Source organism: Artemia franciscana, chromosome 11, assembly GCF_032884065.1.
Source record: "Artemia franciscana chromosome 11, ASM3288406v1, whole genome shotgun sequence".
NCBI lineage: Eukaryota > Metazoa > Arthropoda > Branchiopoda > Anostraca > Artemiidae > Artemia > Artemia franciscana.
Genome location: NC_088873.1, coordinates 41,201,033 through 41,226,867, shown reverse-complemented (window position 1 = coordinate 41,226,867; position 25,835 = coordinate 41,201,033). Strand labels below are relative to the sequence as shown.

Sequence of the window (25,835 nt, the reverse complement as noted above, 5' to 3'; positions counted from 1 at the left end):
TCCATTTGACTCAGTAGAGTCGAAAGGTCCAATTACTACACTTTTGGGGTAGAAATGACAATCCACAGTCCCTGGGGAAAAGGCTGTAAGCTGCGTAATTGTTTAGATATAATATTTTTTGTTGGGAAATATACGGAAATTTTTGAGGATAATTTTACAAGGGGGAGGGAGGGCATATCCTGTGATGATTTGAAAAAAAGATTTGAAAAAAAGATTTGAAAAACGGTAAAGATCTCCTTTTAATGTCAACTACATATATTTTTTCAGAAACACACAAGGATGCAGGCGACGAAACTTTATTTCTTATCCAATTTTTTTTTCTCTAATTAAAAAGAAGAAGAGAGGTGACGGTTGGACACACGTTTAAAAAAAAAAATGTAGCAAGATAATATTCTGCTATAAACTGAATGTATCAAGTTATGAGCAGATTATATAGTGGAGTGTTCTTTTGGTGGTGGGTGCGATGATAAAAAAATGATTTGATAAGTGAATAATAAGTGCTCAGAAATTCAAGAAAAGTTAAGATTGTAGGAAAGAGAAAAACACACAGTATGTACAGTATGCATACCTTTTTGCTAAAATTAGACGATGGGGTGGTGTGTTTTTAGGTTTTGAAGAAACTAACGTACGCTAAAGAGGCTGTGCGTTTTTGTCAGAGTAGTGATTACTATACCTGAAGAAGCGTCAATTGGGGAACCGAGTGTTACTTTTTTTTATTATAGCGTTCGCTTCGGAACAGCCGCTCTTTTGCGGTATTAATGGGTCTTATGTTGTAAAATGTGGTGTGGTACTAAATCCTATTTTACTTACCTCGTGACCCCTTTATGATAAATGACTATGAGTCATTTATCATAAACTTATAATTAAATTTTATTCGTACTTTATAATTAAATTTTTAAGTTATAATTAAATTATAACAAGTTATAGCTAATTATAATATTAATAATTATAATACAAGTTATATATAATTATAACAAGTTATAAATTATATATAAGTTATAATTAAATTATAACAAATATACATTAATTATATTTAAAGTTATAATTAAATTTTATTCGTACTTTACTAGGTTGCCGCTATTACTTTGCTTTGTGATAATATAGTTGTTGATGCTTCAGTTTAAAAAGAATTAATTTTTTTAGGGGGAGGGGGTATTGTTGAATTTATTATGGCTGGTAGGTTGGGAAGGGGAGGAAAAGGAGCTGGTGAGTTAAGGGCAGGCAGCGGTTAAGGTGGAGTTGGAAGGGCAGGGTGGGGGAGGGGGAAGTTGAGTATTGAAGAGGGATGGAGACTGGATTTGTTATTATTATTGTTCCTTTATATTTTTATTTACCTTTTATTATTTTTAATTCAGCTATTTATTTATTTATCTATTTTTTTCACATTGATAGGTTATGCTTAGACTTTTGCGCGACCGCGAACCCTTATAGGTTTTCTTCAGCGCGAAAGCGTTTTTTAATTTATTTGTTTGTGAATGTGGAATAATTAACTTATGAACTTAACCATTATAATAATTCGATCCAAATTATCTATAGTCAGTGCCCCTCCTCTATAAAATAATAATGAAAAGTTATGTAAATAACCAAAGGATGTATTTAATAGGGTATATATTTTTTTTTTCTCTAAGTATGAAATATGGTGCTTTGAGTCGTCTTGCAGAGGTGCATCTTACCCTCGGAAAATAGTAAAACTGGAATAGACCTTTTTCTACTGCGAAAAGACAATGGCAGTTGTGTTAAAAAAGAACTGGCAATAAGTATATCAAATTTAAATTCACTGTGATCGGTTCCTGGTTCTGTGGTTTGACTCCATTTTGTTTGGTGTTGTTTGTTTAAAAGTTCTTTAGACTAAGTGTAATCCATTCAGCTGTTCCGCCGTTATAACTATTTTTTTAGCCTTTTTTTACTCTTGAGAAAAAACTGCCTGTTTATTCGTCATTTTATTCTATATGATGTTATCAATAATTCAGGTTGATGATTCCTCAGGTTTTTATTCTTCATTTTATTCTATCTCTACTGTTATTCTATCTTCAGCCTTCTTCTTCATTTATCTTTTTTTATTTTTCAGTCTTCTATCTTTACGTCTATCCATCTATCTGTATCCGAATTCTATCTTTAGGTTTCTATCTTCAGGTTTTTAATTCTTCATTTTGTTCTATATCTAATATTATAAACAGCTCAGGCCAAAAACATGACTAAGTTGATTTTACTCTGTGCTAGAAATTTCAAGGTTAACTTCGTGCCCCACTTACAAGAACGGACTCTCGAATTGTTTTAACTCAACGACTCTGATACGCCAAATTTGACATTAAGTGTGAACTTTGCCCCCGGAAGAATTATTTATTTCCTTTTCAGCCATTATTGGAAGTTGCAAGACCAAGCAAAAGTGCTTTTCTTGGCATCTCGTCTTTAATTCATCATTTTTGTAAATCAGCAGATTGTACAGTCAGTGATGAGATAAAAATGGTGATCAGGTAAGCTTAATTTTTATGAACAAAGAACCTTGGTTTATGTATATCTTTTGTTTTCTTATCTATTTTTTTATTTTCTTATCTTCTTATATTTTATTTTTCAGCCTTTTCAAAACAGCTGATGTACTTCTTAAATAAATCTTTTGGATTGGTGGCATGTTAATTTGCGTGAATTAGGAAAAAAAAGAATTGTGTTTGGCTAAAAATGATTTTCTTTTATTTTTTCTTTATATTGTTCTTGAATTTTCTTAGTCCTATGGCCTTCAAATATGGCCTTCACTTTTCTTTGAAAAACTTCTTTTTGGAAAGTTTTTTTTTAATTGGTTTTAAATAAAGATGGCTACTTCCTTCAGACAAAAGAAGGAAAAGTTGTACTTCAACTAATATGTTTGTATAAAACCCCTATTTCAAAGGTGCCATTATTTGGCACCCTCGCCCCTGGATCTGTACAGATCACTTTAACCCGAAATATGTTGTTGGGGAATATCCCTTTCAAATGAAATGAAATTCCCACTTTGTATCACGGAGCTATTCTTGTATTTAATGTATTTGATGTTTAATCTTTTGTAGGAAAATTGAGTTAAAACTAGGAAGTGCATGCCGTTCTATGGACGAAGATAGCAAGGAAGTTATTCTTATTGCACTAAAAGCTCTTGGAAATGCAGGAATCATAGCTGGAAGTGAATATACGCTCAAAAGATGCTATGAAGTAAGTTAACTTTAGTTTTACACGCGTCACATATACTCCAAGATCTAGAAATAACGACTGAAACTATTAACAACTGAAGCCATGCTTGTGAATTGTGGGTATCACAACCTCCGTAACTCCCAGCCAATCATTATCCTTAAGCTCTAAAAACAACTGCATAACGAGTAATTGAAACCTGAAGCCATTTCAAGAAACTACTGACGCTAACAACTAGATGAGAATTTCTCTTCAAAACTAAATATTGCAAAAAAAAGTAAAAAACCGATTTATGTTCTGACGAAGCAGAATTAGTATTATCTCTTCCTTCTTATAGTATAATGCTTTTTCCGATGTTTAAGGGGAATTTGGTATAAATTTTTAAACTCTTCGATGCTACGTAAGTGCGATGTTAGTATCGTAAAAAAATAAGTCACTAAAACTGGCTTTCTGAAGACTGGTGATTGAAACTCTGGAAAACGGAAAAACGGCTGATTTTTTTTTTTCATTTTTCTGAGGGTATTTCACAGCATCACAAAACAAAGACAGAAAATAAAGAAACTGTAAAAGAAAAAAAACTATATGGGACTTAATAACAAAAAACCCTCAACGTATCGAAAAAAAGTGAAGAGAGAAAATAAACGATGATAAATGTACAAAATTAATAAAAGTGATTAAATTATTGTTAAAGATCCTCTCTGCTGCTTTTATTATGTTCAGTTTCCCTACTGATCAGGTAGACTATATAGATGGGCCAAACACATTGTGCACTCGTATGCACAGCTAGGTATACGGTATGGGGTTCAACATGAGAAAATGATTAGTGTGGGGGGAGGGTGCAAAATGTCAAAAAAGTTTTTCATGGAAGAAAACAAACTTCATTTTGTCTTTCAAGGGGGAGGGAAGTAGCAAATGTCTGATCCAAACCCTTATTCTATATGGGCTTTAAAGTTCTATTTCTCGTATGTGTGTTGTTTTTATATGGCTGATACATTGTTGGAGGTAAAGGAGGCTAGTAGCATGAAATTGGCTTTTTTTACTTATATTTACTATATTTACTTATATTTACTTTTTTACTTATATTTCTCAATATAAGAAACCTCGCCGTTGACTATTTTAATGAATCTACCTTACTGCAGCTACTTAGCATACGGCTTAGTTTCTTATTGGTTTTTCTTATTTTCATCTTATATTTTATTTTCATGTTCCATCTTATTTTCATCTTTCATATTATTTTCATCTTTCGTGTTTTACGTGACCAAGCCAGCGAGGTTTAATTTTACTATTTCAAAAAGGCATTTATATCGTTAAAACCTTGTATTTTGATTCTATTTCTTTTCAATATAAAAAGAAAAATTAATGCCAAAATAAAACTTTTAAAACAAACACTGGTGATTTTTGAAACAATCTGCTTAGTTCCTTTAAGCATTGTGGAATAAGATCCGTCAGCTGTGTGGTTCAGTTAAATAACCTGCAAGTATATTTCAAGGTACAACGTTTCCCCCTGATCTCTTAAAGACAACTTATCCTATCATTTTTAACATAAAAAACTGGCCTTAAAAAAGCAAGAAATTGTAATTACTGATAAAATATCTAATGATGCTTCTATGTATGACGCAATTGTAATGAGGCTTAATAGCCTTACATGTATTCCTATGATGCTTTGACATTTTTTTTTCTAGGAAGATAATCCAATGGAAGTACGACTTTCTGCTATTGCTGCTATCCGTCGTGTTACTTGTGATTTTGATCGATCGAATCTGTTGAGAATTTTTCGAGATATATCAGCTGATAGCGAGCTCAGAATTGCCGCTTATCTAGCTTTGATGAAGTGTCCATCTGCAGTACTTCTGGGTCAAGTAAAAGGGGTACTCCAAACTGAGCCCGTCAATCAAGGTATTTTTTATGCTTCTTTTTGTTTTGGAATATGGGCGGTTTAGTCAAGACTTTTTAGCCCTTTTCCTTTTTCTTCGTCTATACAAGGCGTGTTAGACTATTACAGGTTGCTGCAACAAGACTGTTTAGCCCTTTTCCTTTTTCTTTGTCTATACAAGGTGTGTTAGACTATTACAGGTTGCTGCAACAAGACTGTTTAGCCCTTTTTCTTTGTCTTTACAAGGTGTGTTAGACTATTACAGGTTGCTGCAACAAGACTGTTTAGCCCTTTTCCTTTTTCTTTGTCTATACAATGTGTGTTAGACTATTACAGGCTGCTGCAATGTAGTAGCTCATTGAATTCCAAGAATTGGATAATAGTATTTAACATTTACCTTTGCATAAAAAGGGCATAAGAAGTAAGATCTTATTCCTAAGATGTCGTTCTCACGACGATTTGACCTGGATGAAAATCCTGTATCCACGTGAATTAATATATTTCAAAAGAAGTACGTTAAAACGAACAGAAATTATTACGTATATGAAGGGGGTCGCCTCCTCTTCAACACCTCGCTCTTTGCGTTAAAGTTTACGCTAAAGTAAAGGGGGGTATTTGACCCCCCTCTAGCCCCTCGAATGTTTGTCTGACCTCTAAAACGTAAGAAAAATGAATTACAAACAAAGTTTCGATGCGCTTTTCAGTTTTTTTAACCCCTCCTTCCCCAAAAAACAATCCAAATATATATTTCTGCACTCGATTTTTTGCCCAATTTCTCCTCAAATCTATTGGTAGTTGAACTCGACTACGAGTTCAAATCCATCTTTAGTTCAGCTCTGTTTTAATAGCAGAGTAGAACGTCAAGTTGCTTTTAATTTTGTATACATTTGAAAGGCATGGGTAATTTTATATACATTTGAAAGGCATACATTTGTAATTTTGGTAGCTATAAGAATGGTTGTTTTCTCTTCCATCAACAGGGTATATTGTAAAGGTTTTATATCTTGAACTTGAATTAAATGCCTATAGGATGACAAAGTATAATAGGCTTAAGCTAGGCCGGTTGAATAAAGAACAGAAAGCAAGTTAGATCCTCTTTCGGAATAGACCACTGCTACAAATAAGGAGGTATAGCAACCTCCTTCCTAATGTGGCTGGATATATGCAATTTTCAAGGATAGCCTAGGTCCAAAGCCTGAACCTAACAACTATGTACTTTTTATTTTCCAGGTGTGTTTTTTCAGCAAAAAAATGCTGTTTTCCCTCTTATTTCTGAAATAATAGCAATTTAATAAAAAAATACCGAAAAGTTTAGTTAGTGTTAGTGTTAGTTTAGTTAGTGTTTAGTTAGTGTTTTTTTTGTTAGTGTTTGAATTAGAATAACAATACATTAATGAGCTTAAAAAGCTTAAGGTTCAAACACTAACAGTATTGTTTTGAACTTAATAGTTATGTTGCAAACTAAAGAAACTTTTTAAAAATTATCTAATTGATAAAAAAAAACTTTTTATTTAAAAACTAGAGTATTGCAAAATTAATAGCCCATAAGCCTATGGATTGCCTGTAAGAGGATCTCGTAAGGAAACACTGATGAAGTTGATTTAATTATAGACTCCCTTGTTTAAACAAGTAAGAATAAAGGAAGTAAAAGGGAACAATTTAAACGATAAAAAGAACTAATTTCAGACCTTTTACGGGCCTTTCTTCATAAACGATCTAACTGAAAATTGAAAATACAAACTTATTCTGTTGTGCTTCTTCATAAATGAAAATACAAACTTCTTCTTTTATACTGAAGTTTCTTCTTCTTCTGGCACAAGAAAGTCGTGAACCTTTCTAAAGGTCCTTCTGTTTGGACTGGTCTTTAGAGTAGCTATCGTGGTTGATACTATCCAAGGCGTAGAATTCACCTGAGGATCTACTAGAGATATAAATATTATAGCCAAATCTTAAATGTGCACCTTTTTTCGTAGCTTCTATACATTGAGAAGGAAGAACATTAAAAAATAATAATTCAGTTAAGCCAAATGAAAATTATTTTTCATTTTTATCTTATTAGCTAGTTTCAAAAAATTCTGGCTTTGTTGTGAAATCAAATTGCATTCATTGCCTTATTATAAATAGATAATTGTACTAATTATTTGCTTTGTTATTTGCCGTATTTGGTTAACTTATAACAATTTCTATTACAATATGTATCACATGTTTTGGAATGGGCAATTCTCTATTTTATAAGAGGAGAAAACTAGTGGTTATTTGGTATTAAGAAAAACCGCCTTGCCGTTTGAGGGAAGGGAACATTTCGAGCGTGATTTTTTCTTAAAGTGCCAAGAATAGCAAAAAACAGAAGACATTTCTTTGCCCTCTGGTCTTTTCTTACCTGAAAACTCCATTTTCTAAGCTTTTTCTTCCGGTTGAATCAAAATTATAAAGTTTTTAGGGCAGTACCATGTTTTGTGTCAGTGTTGCCTTGTTGCTCCATGAAAATAGATAAGGAAACTATTTGTTTAAATTTGGCAACGCTTTTTTGTTTGTAAAAATTCGTACGCTAACAACCTGTTTCTCAAATAAACCGCTCCTCCAAGGGGAAGCCATATATTCTTTCAGCTGTTTTGCGATGTGTTTTTAGTTTTTTTCTGTCGATGTTTTAACCACGTTTCTCTTTTTATTTTTATTTAGCATCCTGTGTTACCAAAAACTGCATAACTGTATATGGGAATCAAATGGGCTAAATGAGGATCAATGCGCTGAATCAAACCTATATATGTTGGGTTTGACCGGAAAGTAGTAGGACTGTGTCGATTTAAAAACATTTATTGAGCCAATCGTTATAATTCTTTAAAACTTTCAAACTAGGCCCCTTCTGCGTCAATACAGCGCTGCCAGCGCGATTTCCAGGCTTTGAAGGCTTCACGTTGTGCATTCTCCAGAATAGCCTTGAGAGCCGTGGTGCATGCTGCTTGGATCTCTTCTGTCGCCCCAAAATGATTGCCTTTCATCGGCCTTTTCAGGCGAGGAAACAAAAACAGTGTCCATAGGGGGGGGGTACATCTGGTCTGCAGGGTGGCTGCGGAAGCGCTGGAATGCCGGCCTTGGTCAAGTAGCTGTTCATGAGGAAGGTGGTGAGAGCCGAGGCATTGTTGGGGTGCAACTTCCTGTCGGCTCTGATGTTATGTCGGACCCGATTGACCTTTCGTTCGAGTTTCTTGTTCAGTTTCACAAAAAAAATTGTGTTGACGGCTTGTCCAGGAGGAGTTTCCCAGCTTTTTTGTACCATTGTTGTTATATAGTGTATCATTTCTTTTTCATATAAGTTCCTTAAATTAGTTTTTTCTTAAACAACTTTCTTCTTTCAGTTGGATCATTTGTTTGGACACATTTAACAAACTTGCAGGAATCAAACGATCCAAATAAAGCCAGTGTTAAAGAACTTGTTGCGAATGAATTCTTTAAAAATAAGTTCAGCACAGATGTAAGGAAATTCTCTCGAAACATAGAATTCTCATCCTTCTCCAATGACTTAAACCTTGGAGGAACTGTCGAATCCAACATTATTTTCTCAACTAAGTCGTATGTACCCAGATCGGCTACACTGAATTTAACCGTGGATTTGTTTGGTGAATCTATGAACCTGCTGGAAATTGGAGGTCGTGTTGAAGGTAAAGCTATATGTGCTGTATTATTCATCATTATTTTGTCATTGGGCAGTATTCCAAGAATCTTGAATTAGCAGCCATGAGCGAGTCCAGAAAATGTGGTTCTCCTCTTTGGGATGAAACTTAGATTTTACTTAGAAGGTTCATTTCTTCCCTTAACGAGAAGGGTCATACTTCGTGGGTTCCTACTTAGCATCAACTCCCTCCTCCCAAAGTTATTTGAAAAAATTCCTGTATAATTTTCCTTGTAAAAGGCAAAGGCCTGGGGGGACGACCTCTTTTCTACAACTTTGCGTCGAAACTTGTCCATATTTGGTGCATTGTTTCAATTCTTTCAATGCTTTGGAGGGGTTTTGCTGCCCTGTACTTGGCCTCTTTTGCCATGTATGTTGAGAGATCAACAATGGGTACTTATGTTTAGTCAATTGGCTATAAAAGCAGGTCAGATAGCAATTATGTTCGCAAAGCTGAATTTTGACATTATTGATGCTACAGAATATTCAAAAGTTTAAGGGAATACCCGTACGCTATCGGAGATAAGATAACATTCTTGCCTGAATTCGTAGATAAGTAAACTAAAAAATAATATGCAGACTCTTAATTTTAATTTTGATTCGTTGTTGTATGAGTAAAATAGAATTGATAAAGCCTAACGGTTGTTCTTATTTCGCAAAATTTTTTGTTCAAGTAGTTTTTAAGCAAGTTTAAGAAGAATAATTGCCAGAGGGAAGAGCTGTGTAGATGATTTTAAAAATGTTTTTTGGAGTTTTAGTTTAGTGCCGTGATTCTAATATTCATATTTATGTCCCGTGATCCCTAGTCCCGTGATTCCATATTCATGCCCCTGGTCAACCTCCAATAACACCCTATTTACATCGAAAGTCGTTCTTTATTTTTATGTAAAGAGAGCCCAGAAATTTTTCACTCGATACGATAACAATTATTTTACCACTTACTTATATAATGGGTTTATTAAAAAAAGCAGACAAAGCAAAAACAGCAAAAAACTAACCTTCGTTCAGCTTTCACTTACCTGGTGTAACCCCTTAAACATAGGAATAAAAATTTTAAAAAGGGAAGAAAATAAAGAAAAAAAATTCTGCACTTGCGCGGCTCCTGGTCGCAACAGCCCTTACTAACAGCAAACCGTTCCACTTACCGCCACATCCAGAAAATCCTGCTTCCATTCAACAAAATAATCTAACTAAGTCTAACTTATTACTACTTGGAAGGGACTGCAGTGTAAGCGGATTCAGGCTGACTTTTTAAAGTCCCTTCATGCTCCTTCTCTACTTGTAAGGGTGGAGAATTTTTATGAAAAATTGTCTACGACTCTTTTAACTTAGGAAAGAGAAATCAAGTCTAACTGAGAATTTGTTCAAATTCCTGGGAGCTGCCTCGGAAAGCTGAACTTTTTACTGAAACTTAACTTTTAATTTTTAGACATATCACTTGTATGATACATTACGATTTGCATTCCAAAGTAAAATTTCCGAAATCTTCCTATCTGCTATCTTGAAATATGTTTTAATGTTTAATATTTTTACCTGCTTTCTGTCTACTGTCCTGATAAAATACCTAGTATTTAAATGTCGCAATGCCCGATGACAACAGATTTTTTTTTTTTTTTTTTTTATTTACTAGCTTGTTAAAACATTCTAATATATCTCTATATACCATCTATATACTTTTATCTGCCATTTTGTGTTTTCTAATATGACAAAAAAACTTCATATTTAATATTCCTATGGTAGTAGCAACTAAAAAATCTTTCTTCTTCTTCTTCTTCTTTATATTGTATAACGCCTGCAAATCCATTCTTCTATATAATCTTTTTTTGAAGGACCGGAATCCACAATTGAAACAACATTTGGTCCTGATGAGATGAAATTCTTGAACTCTATCTGCTACCTATGTACTTTTCATCTACTATCTCATCTATCTACTAATTATTTCCGTCTACTCGTCATACCTACCGTTCTAATAAAATATTATATTTGATATCTCTTTGGGCAATTAGAGCTGAAAAAAATAGTTTTGTGCGTGTATAGCACCTGTAAATCAATTCTTGTAATTTAGTCGTTTTTTAGGATTGGAACCCATAATTGGACGAATATTTGGTTCTGATGGTTATATTTTAGATGAAATTGTAGAACTATCTACTTTCTGTGTAATTTCCGTCTACCTTCTCCTCTGTCTACTTTCTATCTGTTATATATTCTGTGGCTAATCTTTACATTTATTATTCTAAAAATAATTATAATATTTAATATCTCTATGGGCAATGACAGCTTAAAAAACATGTTTTTAGTATATAGCACCTGTAAGTCCATTATTATGATTATGTCGTTTTTTGAAAAGTTTGAACGATTGGGACCCATAATTGAGCGAATATTTGGTTCTGATGGTCGCATTTCAGATGAAATTGTAGAACTCTATCTACATCCCATCTACTGTCTCCTCTGTCTACTTTCTATCTATTGTGTATTCTCTGTTTACTCCTTATAGCTACTGTTCTAATAAAATTTATAAAATTTGAGGCGTCTTTGGGCATTGACAGCTGAAAAAAAAACTTTTTTTGGTATATAGTAACTGTAGATCCATTCTTAAATATTTTCTTAGACCACACTGCTTTTCCATTTGCAAAAATTACGAGAGAAAATTTGCAGTTCTAGAAGTGTTTAAAATGTGAGTTGTATTTTGTTTTTGTTTTTTTTTCTTGTGTGCCTGTCTTCCGTTTTCTTTAAATGATATTTTTTTTTTTTTTTAATTGTTTCTTTTTGCTTCAATCTCTTTTCCGTTAAAAGGCTCCCGGACGTGGAGTTGAAATATAAATTTTTTTTTATTATTTAAAGCTTTGTTGTATTTTTTTTTCTTCTGCTCCACTCTTCTTACTCCACTGCTTTATTTAAATTAAACCTGTTTTTTCTCTCTTAATTTTTGTAAATCCATTCTTATAATATAGTTTACTTTTGAAGGAATGGAACCAATAATTGAACAAATATTTGGTCCTGATGGTTATATTCCAGATGAAACTGTGGAACAAGTCCTTAAATCTTTTCGCGGTAAAAGAGAGGTGGATAAGCATTCACTATCAAATTTGGTCAATTCCTTTGAGGAAAGATTTGGTGTTGAACCTGAAGCATCGGTCTTTTTACGAATGTTCGGAAATGAATTACAATATTCTAGAATGAAAGGTAATTAGTCCATGTTATGTAGTTTTCTCATTTGTTTTAGTAAGTTTTGAATGAGTAAGTTTAGTTTTATATTCTAGATTATATATTTTTATATTTATATATTATATATTTTTAATATATTATATTTTTATTTTTATTACATTATATTATATTTATATATTGTAAATTTTTTATGTTATATTATATTTATATTTATTTTTATACATTATATACTTAGTTATATTTAGTTTTATATTTATAGTAGTTATAAGTTCAGTTTTAGTATCTAGCTGTAATATTTAGTTTAATATAAGTTTTTAGGTTTTGAATGATTTCGAACCCAAGTCGAATAGCAAAAGATGAGGGATTTTACACTGACCATTTAGTGGACATAATATTCAAGATTTTTTTTTTTTTTTTTGCACGTTGATATACCCCCTGTGAAAATGGAATTTTACCCCATGAAAAAAGTTACCTAGATATGTACTTGTATTGTTTTTGAACCTCCCTCCTTGGTCTGTGAAAACTTTCCCAAAAATTTCCCCCACTTTTTTGAGGAATTCCCCGACCCTCTTAAGGATTTAACCTTTTTGTATCTATGCCAGGGCACTTAAAAATCATAAGATAACTGCTTGGAAGAAAAGAGTGGGAAATGATTGTAACAATCGAAAAAGTATGTAGGCCTTCTCTGCTATGTGCATAGGATTATTCCCACGTTAATGTATAATGCACATTATAAGCGCAATTTTTTTCAGTTTTTGTTTGTTGCAAGCCAATTGACTTTTCCCCTTCTCCCACCTCATTGTTAAAAATATGACCTAAAATTGCATTTTTATCGCGTTATGACCCTCATTTCCTGTTCTGTGACAAATTTTTCCATTTCGTTTTGTTGCATGACAATCCACATACCCTCCCAAAGGGGAAAAATTGCCTTAAGAAATGATTCCCTGTTGTTTCTACTTTTTGTTTGCATTCAGGCATAGGGTTATTTGCATATTAGTTTTTATGAAGCTGAATCCTTATTATAAACTGACACTCGGGATTTTCCATTTCGTTTTGTTGCATGCCAATGCACATACCCTCCCCCTCTTGTCGTGGAAAATATTGCCAAGAAATAAATTCTTATTTTGTTCTTACCCTGCCACCTTAAATTCTCCTACGTTTACAGCCATGACTTCCTCCCTCTGACACTCAAAAGCTTACACTTATAACTTTTTCCTTTCTTTTGGAATTCTGCTTCACACCAGGTTGTAACTTCAAAAGTAAATTAGGCTCAATTGCAGATTATTTTTTTAATCTTTTCAGTTTGTAACTTTTCCTTTCTTTTGGGACTCTGCTTGGCGCGAGATTGTGATATTTTTAACCAGTTTAACCTTAAGAGTAAGTTAGACCCAGTTGCGGATCTTCTCAACTTTTCCCTTTATTTCTGGATTCTTCTTAGCACCAGATTGTGATATTTTTGACAAATTTAACTTTAAAGGTGAATTAGACCAATTGTGGATTTTCTTAACTATGAAATTTACCTTTTTTCTGGATAATGCTTAGCACCAGGTTGTGACATTTTTAATCAATTTGACTTTAAGAGTAAATTAGACCCAATTATGGGTTTTCTGAAGTATATCTTTTTCCTTTCTTCAAGGATTCTGTTTAGTACCAGATTGTGTTATTTTTGACCAATTTAATTTCAAGGTACATTAGACCCAATTATGGATTTTATAAAAAAAAATTTCTGTAGGCTATAACTTTTTCATTTCTTTTGGGACTCCGCTTAGCACCAGATTCTGATATTTTTGACCAATTTAATTTCAAGAGTACATTAGACCCAATTATCAATCTTTTGAAATTTTTCTTTAAGCTATAGCTTTTTCATTATTTTTCAGGACTCTGCTTAGCACCAGATTGTGACATTTTCGACCAATTTAACTTCAAAAGCAAATTAAACCCAATTTTGGATTTTCTGAAGGAGCCTAAAATGGATTATACAAAGTCTTTCCAATTTCTTGACGTTGTCTCCTCCATCCCAACAGTGATCGGCCTTCCTCTCTCTCTTTCTGCTAACGGAACCTCTACGATATCTATAAATATGGCCGGTAAAGTGTCTGTAAAAGATTGGCAGATGTTTGATATCAATGGTTACATGAAACCCGAAGCTGTAGTAAATATAAACGGCATTATGGCAGTCCATGCTGGGCGTCTTAAATCTGGAGTCAAAGTTCGTAATACATTTCAAAGTGCAGCTGCTGTTGATGGGAAATTGTTGATAGATGGCACTAAAGTAGTTTCTGTCAAATTCAATATGCCAAAGAAAAATACTGAAATTTTTAAAGTAGCCTCTGAAGCTTTCATTATTTCAAGTCATCAAACCATAAAGCCAAAGATTGAAGTTGATAGGAAAAAGATTTGTAGCCCTGAAATATTGGGTACATCTGTATGTGGTGAAATTCAAATCCCTAATTCGTTTTCTCTTCCCTTTGCTTCATCTGCAAGTATAAATCTTGAAAAAGTTGATACATATTCAGCGGTATTATTCGACTTCAAACGATCAGAAGAAATCATTGAAGAAAAGTCTATACGGTCACTAATATTGACGTTCGATATGCCTGGATCCAGGCGTGACAAGCGACTAGCCACTAAACTAATAATTGACGAACCAGGACGATCATTACGATTCTCTTTCCATTCCCCTGGTATTAAAGTTGATGCAACTGGCAAATATGTATACACAGATCAGCTAAAAAGTACTGATCTTATTGTTAGTGTTGGTGGGGAAGATTTTATGGGAATGAAAGCGGTTTTAAGGTCGGAGGTTGCAATGGGCTCTGGTAAACACGAACCTGTCTTTATTATTACAAGACGTGGTGTGGAAGTTTTCAGTTTGGATGGAACTTTGCATTATGTTACAAACTCGAAGTACGGCATTGATTTGACTGTTAAGAAGATTGCCCAGCAGCCAATAAGAATAACAGGTTAGTTTTGGTCCTTGAATTTATGCATTAATAGTATACTTGGGTCCTTTTTTTCCTTCACTTCTTTTTATAACTTGTTTCACTTCATCACTTTTTTTTTAAACAGAATTATTTTTTATTCATCCATATTTCAAAACTGCAGTGTTCTGCGTATGAACTTAATCTCTTAGAAAACAGGTCGCCCCGAATGAGGGGGGTGGATGACTAAATGAAAAATTTAAGAGAGATGGGAATAAATTTAAATTAGAAAAGATTTAAGGGTCTTTGAACATATTGGAACGGAGGAGGAGTGTGTATAGCTTCGTTGGCCTCAGGTGGCCTGGTGCTGCTGTGAGTAGTAGTAGTAGTAGAAATATTAGTAGCAGTATTGACGTAACTCAATTAGTTTCTGCACTCATTTTAGTACATAATACCTCAAGGAAATATTTAAGCCCTGTACGTATAAAACGTTTTAGCTATAGAACTCGAAAGATAAAATTTTTCGATACTGTTAATCTTAAATGAAATTTTTTGTCTTGTTTTGTTTTGAAAGTCCTAGTAAAATCAAAGATCCTTCAGTAGAGGTCACTCTCTTTCTCTCTCTCTCTCTTTCTCTTTATTCTCTTATCTTTCTCGTTATTCTCTTATCTTTCTCTTTATTCTCTTATCTTTCTCTTTATTCTCTTATCTTTCTCTTTATTCTCTTATCTTTCTCTTTATTTTCTTATCTTTCTCTTTATTCTCTTATCTTTCTCTTTTTTCTCTTCTCTCTCTCTCTCTCTCTCTCTCTCTCTCTCTCTCTCTCTTTCTCTCTCTCCACCTCTCTCTGTTTCTTTTCTTTTATCTCTCTCTCACATACACACAAATACACGGGCTTATTAAGTGTATTAAAATATTAGTAAAATTACAATTGCAAATGCCAATTTCAATGCTAAATTTTACTTCCAGGAGATCTACTCCATGATAATGGAAAATTCAACGCTATTGCATCTATTAAATCCAGTTTCTTGGAGAGCAGTCTCAGAGGCAACATGAAAGTAACTGACAACACTTTCAACACCAAGATGTCTGCTGACTACTCTGTTTTAAGCGGTAGACAATATAAAGCTGATTTAACTGGAAAATGGTCAAAAATTGTCAAAGGAAATCTTCGTAAATACAATTTCAACTGGGGCCTAAAGGTTCGTTCTACAGATCATTCATTCTAGCAAAATAAATAATTTTCACTCATCTCTTAGACAATAAACAATATTTTATCATCTAAAATCCTGAAAACAACAAAATAAATTAAGAAGAAAGGGCTGGACATTTTCATAATAAGGGTATTCCCAGTATTCTGATTGAAGGAGGAGAGGGGCCTTAATAGAATAACTTATAATAAGAAACTATATTATAATAAAAGTATATTATAAGACCAAGCCTCATAATAAGAAACCTTTGTACTTTTCGTTTCAAATTGCGCCTAATGGTTTAGTCTAGAAATCATTCAGTAAAATAAGTAATTTTTATTCAAGTTCAAGTTCAAGTTCCTTTTATTACCAATATCCATCCATTTATAAACAAAAATATCCCAAAGGGCTCAATGGCCCGTTATTTGGGAAAAAAAAACAACAACAAAACGAAACATAAATAACTATTAAACACATTCACACTTAAAATATATTTAGAGTCTACTCACCAATCCCCACCCGAGTACAACCGGTCTCCGCACCACCTACTTACAAAAAATAAAAAATAAATAAAAATATATATATACATCGAGGATCCAACACTCACACCACCCAAATCTAAATAATTAAATTCAATCTAAATAATTAATTAAATAAATTAAATCTTGATAACTAAACAATATAAATAACTGATCAATATTATAATTTTTTCTTTTAATTAAAAAATTCTTCAACCGTTTCTTGAAGGAGCCTATGGTACAGGACCGTCGAATCCCAACAGGAATGGAATTCCAGGCACGTCCGACAGCAACTATCAGACCAAAGTCCGAGCGCACTGCAGGGGTGGATGGCACCAGCACATTATCCTTGTTTCTAGTTTCATTAGGACTGACATTTCGAACAATTTCAACAAGCCCAGAAAAACTTGATGGAAGGTCTCCACGGAAATAATGAAATGCAATGAAAAAGAGGTGTAATGTATGAATACCTTTAATCTTCAGAAGTTCAACAGAAATATGGGTGGTAGACTGAAGAACTTTTGCTGCTTTCAGTTGGAGATTATGTAAAGGTGTAAGTACAGATGGAAATGTAGACATCCACACTGACGAGCAGTAGCATAAATAAGGGTAAATAAGAGAGAAATATAATAAACGAAGGATAGAGAAAGGAAAGACTCGCTTCAGCTTCCGAATAATTCCAAGGCCTCGAGAAACCTTTAATCTCATTGACTCAATATGCCGTTTGAAAGACAGATTTTCACCCAGAAGTATCCCAAGGAATCGAATAAACCGGTCAGCTGGGCGGGATATGGATCCCTTAGATGTTTTAAGCTCTGTCACTGTAGGGCAGCTTTTGCCTATGCGGGAGAATATAAGAAGAAACGATTTTTTTACATTCAAAGCTAACAAATTTGCATCAAACCAAAGATATATATTTTCTGCCATCAATTGTAGCTTGAGGATAAGAGATGATTCATCAGGTGCTGCAGCCCCCAGGATGGTGTTGTCGGCGAATGCAAAGAGTTCTTCATGTTGACCAGGCGTATCCAAGGCTCCAACCACAGCATCTCCTTTCTGGCACAAATGACAACAGAAATCAGATCGTGGGTTGCTAAATAGTCGATAGAGGTCGTTGACATATATGAGGAAAAGGGATGGCCCAAGAACTGAGCCTTGTGGCACTCCATATTCGACTGGAATATGCTCATCAGAAGCTTCAACTGCAATGGATCGGCCAGTTAGGAATGAAGAAAACCAGGACGAACGCCTTGATGCGACAACTTACCAATAAGTATCTCGTGTGTGAGGCTGTCAAAAGCTTTTTTCACATCAAGGAATATTGCCGCAGGGATAAGGCCGAAGTCTAAAGACTGTCTTACAAAATGAAGAAGCATATTACATGCGTGTTCTGTTGAGCACTTCTCCCGAAAACCAAATTGGTGCCGATGAAAAAACTTCTTCGTGTCTAGGAAACTCAGCAAACGCTTTAGCATAGCCTTTTCAAATATTTTAGAAAAGACAGACAGAAGAGATATAGGCCTATAGTACTCCGGGTCCTCCCAGTCACCTCCTTTAAATAGTGCTATCACTCGTGCCAACTTGAGACGCTGAGGGAATATTCCGAGCTTGAATGACTGGTTAACCAAGTGGCACAATTAATCTGTTTGATTAATTTGGCAGGAATTTGGTCGAATCCAGATGAAGAATTTTTCAATGACGAAATTAATGTTATCAGTTCCTGCTCCGTAACTGACTCAAGAACCATTGACTTTGCACAGGAAGGACCGAGGAACTGCTTCCAAGTTCTAGAACTTGAAGAAGGAACCACACCTAACGCCGTTGTTTTCCCAACCTCAGCAAAAACTTAGTCATCTGATGTCATACTTTGTCTTCATCCAAGAAAAGCTGATTCTGAACATTAAGTGATTTAGGGAGCTTTCTAGGTCTTGCCGATGGTTGCGTAACTTCCTTAGTTACATCCCAAGTTTTCTTAATATTTTTGCCGCAATCCACAAACCTTCGGGAAAAATATGTAATTTTAGCTTTTCGAATCAGAGTTTAAAGCATCTTTCGGTATAGTTTAAAAGCCTCTAATTTAGCATCACTTGGTCTGTGAATAGTAATTAATGGTAATGTCGTATAATTTTTTTTATTCTTCAACGCAGGTAACACCTTAAGTAAAACAGTTTTTCTGATCGCCTGGGAAAAACTTTGTAAATGACCTTGTGTTTGGTATCAAACAATTCGTGGTAACGAACTGTAGTAAGGAGCGACCCGGGTCAATAGTAACCAAAACTCTAAAAACCGGAATTTTGATACCAATAGCTACATCAAAAGAATCGCATTATAATGTTAATTTTAAATATATAAGTTTAATCAAGTTTAGTCTTACCCATCAAAAGTTAAAAGCCTGAGAAAATTTGCCTTATTTTAGAAATTTGGGGGAAACACCCCTAAAAGTCATAGAATCTTAACGGAAATCACACCATCAGATTTAGCGTATCAGAGAACCCTATTGTACTACAAAAATGTGTAATTTTGTATTTTTTGCCAGAAGGCAGATCACGAATGCGTGTTTTTTGTTTTTTGTTGTTTTTTTTTCAGGGGCGTTTGTATCGATCCAGTGGTCCTAGAATGTTGCGAGAGGGCTCTTTCTAACCGGAATGAAAAGTTCTAGTGCCCTTTTTAAGTGACCAAAAACATTGGAGGGCACCTAGGCCGCGTCCCACGCTAATCATTTTCCCAAAGACACCGGATCAAAATTCTAAGATAGCCATTTTATTCAGTATAGTCGAAAAACCTTATAACTATGTCTTTGAGGACGACTTACTCTTCCACAATCCCCGTGGGAGGGGCTACAAGTTACAAACTTTGACCAGTGCTTACATTTAATAATGGTTATTGGGAAGTGTACAGACGTTTTCAGATGGATTGTTTTTGGTTGGGGTGGAGTTGTTGAGAAGAGGAGGATATGTTCGGGGAACTTTCCATAGAGTAATTTGTCATGTGGGAAGAAAATCTCCATAAAGGGAGCACAGGATTTTCTAGCATTATTAAAAAAAAGAAACAATGAAAAAATAAATATGAAAAAGCTTTTTCATGTGAAAGTAAGGAGCAGCATTAAAACTTAAAACGAACAGAAATTATTACGCATATGAGGGGTTCACCTCCTCCTAATACCTCGCTCGTTACGCTAAAGTATTTTTAGTAATTTTGACTATTTATTCTACGGCCTTTGTGATTCAGGTGCCATTCTTAAGGAATTGGGACAAAACTTAAGCTTTGTTGTAAAGAGCGAGGTATTGACGAGTGGGTGAACCCCCTCATGTACGTAATAAAAACATACGAATACAAAGTTTGTTAGGTAAGCTAATTCGTAAATTACGTATATTTTTTATTAGCAAAAACGTTTGTAAAAAATTAAAAGTTCTAGTTGCCTTTTTAAGTAACCAAAAAATGGGGGGAGGGGTAACAACGCCTCCTCCCCCGCTCCTTTTTCCCAAAATCATTCGATCAAAACTATGAGAAAGCCATTTAGCCCAAAAAATAAATATGCAAATTTCGTTTTAACTATTCATCTGCGGAGAGCCAAAATCAAAACATGCATTAATTCAAAAACGTTCAGAAATTAAATAAAAAAAAACCAAGTTTCTTTAACTGAAAGTAAAGAGCGACATTAAAACTTAATTAATTTTTTTCTGTCTGAAAATATCATGCAAAGCAGAATATTTCATACATAACTCAACTTTCCTATGCAAGCTTTTTCAAAGATTAAATATAAAAAAATTAGTTTTTTTTTAACTGAAAGTAAGGAGCGACATTAAAACTTAAAACGAACAGAGATAAGGCTGCTCCCTCCTCAACACCCCGCTCCTTACGCTTAAGTTTTTACTGTTTTGAAAAGTAGAGTTGAGAGAAAGTGTCGTAGTAGAGTTTTGAGTTTTGATGCAGTGAGATGAGGCAAAAATCAGGCACACACACAGAGGGGGGGGGGGTAAATATTTCATGTGAGAATTGTAGTTTGTAAAACAGCGAAGGAGGAAGAATAATCTCTAGATTCCCGGGCGTGAAGCATCTGTGTATTATTTAAACAATAGCTCTTTTACGTGAAGTGTTCTAGGTACTTTTTATGGTCTAGGTACTTTAACCTTCAACCTAACCTTTAACCTACCTAGGTATTTTAACCTTCAACCAACAACTAGTTCCTCACTGTTTGATGCTCAGGAGCATTACGTAAAGCTATGAATAGTTCAGTTTGCGTGTACATTTGTATTCAGTTTTTTTGTGTAGTTTAATTTGCATGCAAATATTTTTTTATCCGACATTTCTTAACTGTTTTATTTCAGTCCACGCAATTTTCTGCACTTAATTCGGACGTAACTTGGGAGCTACAATCAAGTCCCAAGTATTTTGAAAATCAAGCCAGTTTTGAAGCTGGAGGTGAAAAATGGACCGCACATCAACTATATTCGAAACAATCAGAAGGCTCAACTGAAGACCTAAAACTCAAATTTGAACTCACCTGCGAAAAAAGAGATATAGACTATCATGCGTTTTACTTGTATACGGTAATGTTCCTTTTGTATACGGTAATTTTTCTTAATTGACAATAGAAATTTTTTGAAATCCAGGGCTAGATAAAGGGCGATTCGGCCCAGCCAGACCCTGCATTTGAAATGGCTCAGCGTTACCATAAAAATGTATTTTTTTTAATTTTTCTGAAATTTAAAGCAAGTTGTTTTTGTCGATAAAAATTAATTAGGAGTTATTCAAATAACTAAAAATACATTTATTTTAAGTTTGCATTGCTGAATAAGATTTATTAGTGTACTTATCATTATATAATATAAGCCTTATGATATAGAAACCGATACCCGTAAAAGGTCATGTCAATTTTATTGAATTTAATCGGTATCATCCTATATTAGAAAGATTTTACACTACGTACATGAACTACTTTACGTAGGTAAACTGCTATCCAGGTATGTATTATTTAAATGATATTAATATTTAGTTGATATTAATATGGTATTAATGTATCATATTAATATCATGATATTAATATTATATGATGAAATGGTATAATATAACGATATAGTATATCATATGATATATCATATATCATATCATATATGATATAATATAATATCATGAAATGCTATTAATATTTAATGTGTAGAGAGGGCCCCACAAAAAAAAAAAATCTAATCGGGCCCTGGACTTATCCAGTCGGTCCTTAGCTGCGTTAGTACTATTAGTTATATACTATTGGTTTTTGCTCTACAACAATCAACAACAATCAAATGTCATTTATTAACTATTCCGATTGTATAATGGATCGGATCATAGATTGAAATATTTAATCCCTAGCAAGACATGATTAACATTCTTTTTTCAACTTTTAACTCATTTTTATTTTAGAAACTGCAATTTCGTTGATTGCAGCGCACTTTATTGATTTTTTGCACTACGTACGTGAACTATTTTACGTGGGTAAACTGCTATCCAGGTATATTTTATTTAAATATTTAATATGTAGAGAGGGCCCCACAAAAAAATTAAATCAGGCCCTGGACCTATCCAATCTGGTCCTGCCGACATCAAAGTAGGATACGTAAAAATGACATTAAACATTAGAAATTTATATTCCTAAAATAGTAACTCTAAATTGTAATAGTAAATATTAAATATTGTACAAGTCCAATTTTTGGAACTTGAGAATTTCACGCTATTCTTTCAAGCATCATAAAAAAAGGGTAAGCTAAACGGGGTACGGTACGGTATTTTGATGTCAGGAAAGTGCATTATGTGTGATATGACTATTACCGTAAAAAGAGCAAAAAGAAGTGCACATACTGGATTTTAGATATGTCTATCACCGTAAAAAGGGTAAAAAAAAATGGCACGAAACGGATTTTAGATATGTCTATTACCGTAAAAAGAGCAAAAAGAAGTGCACTTACCGGATTTTAGATATGTCTATCACTGTAAAAAGGGTAAAAAAAATGGCACGAAACGGATTTTACATATGTCTATTACCGTAAAAAGAGTAAAAAGAAGTGCACATACCGGATTTTAGATATGTCTATCACCGTAAAAAGGGTAAAAAAAAAAAATGGCACGAAACGGATTTTAGATATGTCTATTACCGTAAAAAGAGTAAAAAATGGCACAATTCTGATTTTAGATATGTCTATTACCGTAAAAAGAGCAAAAAGAAGTGCACTTACCGGATTTTAGGTATGTCTATCACCGTAAAAAGGGTAAAAAAATGGCACGAAATGGATTTTAGATATGTCTATTACCGTAAAAAGAGTAAAAAATGGCACAATTCTGATTCTAGATATGTCTATTACCGTAAAAATAGTAAAAAGAAGTGCACATACCGGATTTCAGATATGTCTATTATCGTAAAAAGGATAAAAAAAAAATGGCACAATTCGGATTTTAGATATGTCTATTACCGTAAAAAGAGTAAAAAATGGCACAATTCTTATTTTAGATATGTCTATTACCGTGAAGATAGTAAAAACGAAAATGGCACAAACGGATTTAGATGCCTTTATTCTTCAGCTATCCAACAAAGAAACTTACTTAAATTTCTTTTTAATTAAATCTATTATTCTTCTCGTTTACTTATCTTTACTATTTAATTTACCTTACTATTACTGTAAAAGATATAAAGCCGAATTGGCCTGCCATGACAAAATAAAGAAAGATAAATCTCAAAATGACGAACAGAACTACATGTTTACGGAGAATAGAAGGAAAGAAATGGAAAACTAGGCGGCTTCAGTGCTAATATACAAGAAACTGATTAAATTTAAAGAGCAATAAAGAAAAATACGTGCAATTAATACTGCCATTATGCACCAAAGAGCATTTATACGTAACATTTACGAGTAACTGCAATGAACACAGAAAAGCATCTCATTTCATATATTATTCTTTGTTGTTTTTTTTTTTTTTTTTTTTTTTTTTGTAGTCAAGATTTTGCTCAAGGGGAGGAACTTGTTTACTATTCTAACTTTCGTTAAGGTCAGGGGAGTTCAGGTTTTTTACCTGCCTCTTCAAGACTAATTTACGAGTCAGAGATTTTTTACTTTTGTAGGAAAATGAGTCTTTTACTTGCATTTTTACGATCATATTTTCCCTTAGCTGGAGAAATATTTTTTCGGAAGGGGGTTCAAACCTGGTAAAACCCCCCTCTGCTTGATACGCCCTTAAACTCAAATATTTCTTTTTTAGGATTCCGACAATTTATTCCAACATAGAATGGGGATACGTGTCGCTGAGAATCATGAGTATTCTACTTTAATCGAACTGGTTGACGACGAGGTAAAGAAGTCTTTGGAACTGAAGGCAGAATGTCCATATAGCATTGCTTACCTCACTGGAGAAGTTAGACAAACAAGTAATAATATTTGGGAGGCTAGCGCTGCGACAAAGTGGGGACAGCAAGAAGAAACTAGGCTTGCTGTGAAGTTTAGTAATATCTATACGTTGATTGAGGTTTGTCTTAGTATATTAGTTGTTTTATTGCACCCAGAAGAAAACATCACAAAATCAAACCATCGTACACCACAGACATCACAACTTGTCATCACAACAGTGCACCCACTGCTTTTGTGTGTGTGTGTGTGTGTGTGTCTTTAGTTGTAAATGAGTTAGGAGTTAAGTAGATTATGAAATGGGGTATAAGATTTCACGAAATGCAACTGGTAACAAAAGATGGCATGCCGTATCCTAGCTTCCGTGTACAATGCTTTTGTAGTCCCGCATTTGCTTGCTCTTTTCCATTTTGACCGCTTCCACGGAGGGTGATGTAGTAGTTATTAGAAGATGCTTTTATAAATATACAAAATACCTGCTTTGGATACCTTCTGGGACTAGTAACGCCACCCTACTGACCAGATATGAAGTTACAAGCCCCCTTGATGCTGTCCTAGAAAAAGTGAAATGTTTTAAAAGCGGCTAAACACTGAAAGTACTTTTTAAATGCCCTTTGGTAGGGGTAGGCATGTTGTTTTAGCGTTAATTTGTGTTTATTGTGTTTTTATTTTTTCCCTTTTTTCTCCATCAGCATTGTAGTTTTGTGCATTATAATGGATTATAAAATTATACATCTATGCATACATGAATGATTGAATAAAAAGATGACTAAACAAATTAGGTAAAATCTTACTACGACAAAACTCGCAAAATCTCTACATGCTCCTTAAATCATCAGCATAATCTAGGTCCAGGAAGGTTGTACTTCCCTATGGATTTCGTGTCCTCCCATTGTCTTTGCTGTGCTCCTTAAGACAAAGTCCATCAGACAAAGTCCATCAAAATGATCCATATAAATGGGGATAGAACACAATCTTGCTTAACGCCTGATTTAATACGAAACCAGCTACTAACCCCATTTCCTACCTTAACCACGTTAGTGTCATTCTCGTACATAGCACTAATTATTTTAATCTACTTGTCGAGTATACAATTCAGATATTGTAATTCAAAACCTGTAATTGTTTATTTATCATTATTTGAAATTTCAATAGTCGCAGTTTTATTATACGGAAATTCAAACATTACAGTTTTTTTGGAAATCATTAATCAGAACTCCAATAGTTGTGTTTTATTTTTCAGAAATTCAGCAATTATAATTTTTGGGTAGTCACTAAGCAAAGTTCCAATTCTTGTAGTTGTCCAAAAGTTGTCTTTACATAATACAAATACAAACTCGAAATCACACAGAAGATAAGTAAATCAGCATATTAGATATATATCAACATATATTCTCTTAGCAAACAATAGTAGGAATTAGACGGGGTGAATACGATTTATATACTAGTTCATACTCCTTCAAAACATCATAATTTGTTGTTTCCTTACTTATTTCCCCTACTCCCCAAACCTCTGAGTTTCTTTAGCGACCTAGTAAAAAGGGTAAAAAAAAGCATAAAAAAGAAAAATTCCTCCACCTTTACAGCTGCGTTCATTTTGGTTTTGTACTTTGTGGTGGGAATCTCCTCCCTTAACTCATTAAGATCTACCTTTAAGAGTTAAAATTAATTAAAAATAACACAATTATATTAATGAAAATGTACTTATACATCAATTAATTAATAATAAAAACTTCTTTCAGAAAAAAAAAAATACTGGCATAAATATGTACTTTCTTCTAACTTCAGTACCTCTTTACCCTTCCCCGAGAAAAATACTCCGTAAAAAAAGACTATAAATGTAGTATTAAATCTTGTTTTTAGAGCCTTCAAAAAAAGTTAGTTTTGTAAAATGGCCAACAAAAAATTTATTTTATATGCTATGTATGAAAATGAAGCCGAATTATTTAACAACTCCCTGTGTTTTTTT

At 33.7% G+C, this 25,835-nt stretch overlaps 1 protein-coding gene across 3 annotated transcripts in view; it reads left to right on the top strand.

The window, feature by feature from the left end:
• The window catches only part of LOC136033229 (uncharacterized), a 197,456-nt gene that overhangs the window by 61,040 nt on the left and 110,581 nt on the right, over positions 1–25,835 (top strand). For all 3 annotated transcript variants that reach the window (XM_065713941.1, XM_065713942.1, XM_065713943.1), the window contains 9 exons: positions 2,356–2,474; positions 3,042–3,180; positions 4,839–5,052; positions 8,386–8,688; positions 11,664–11,882; positions 13,742–14,827; positions 15,755–15,987; positions 20,822–21,043; positions 23,724–23,987. In XM_065713941.1, coding sequence (XP_065570013.1) covers positions 2,356–2,474; positions 3,042–3,180; positions 4,839–5,052; positions 8,386–8,688; positions 11,664–11,882; positions 13,742–14,827; positions 15,755–15,987; positions 20,822–21,043; positions 23,724–23,987 — 2,799 coding nt within the window. The remainder of the gene's footprint in view (positions 1–2,355; positions 2,475–3,041; positions 3,181–4,838; positions 5,053–8,385; positions 8,689–11,663; positions 11,883–13,741; positions 14,828–15,754; positions 15,988–20,821; positions 21,044–23,723; positions 23,988–25,835) is intronic.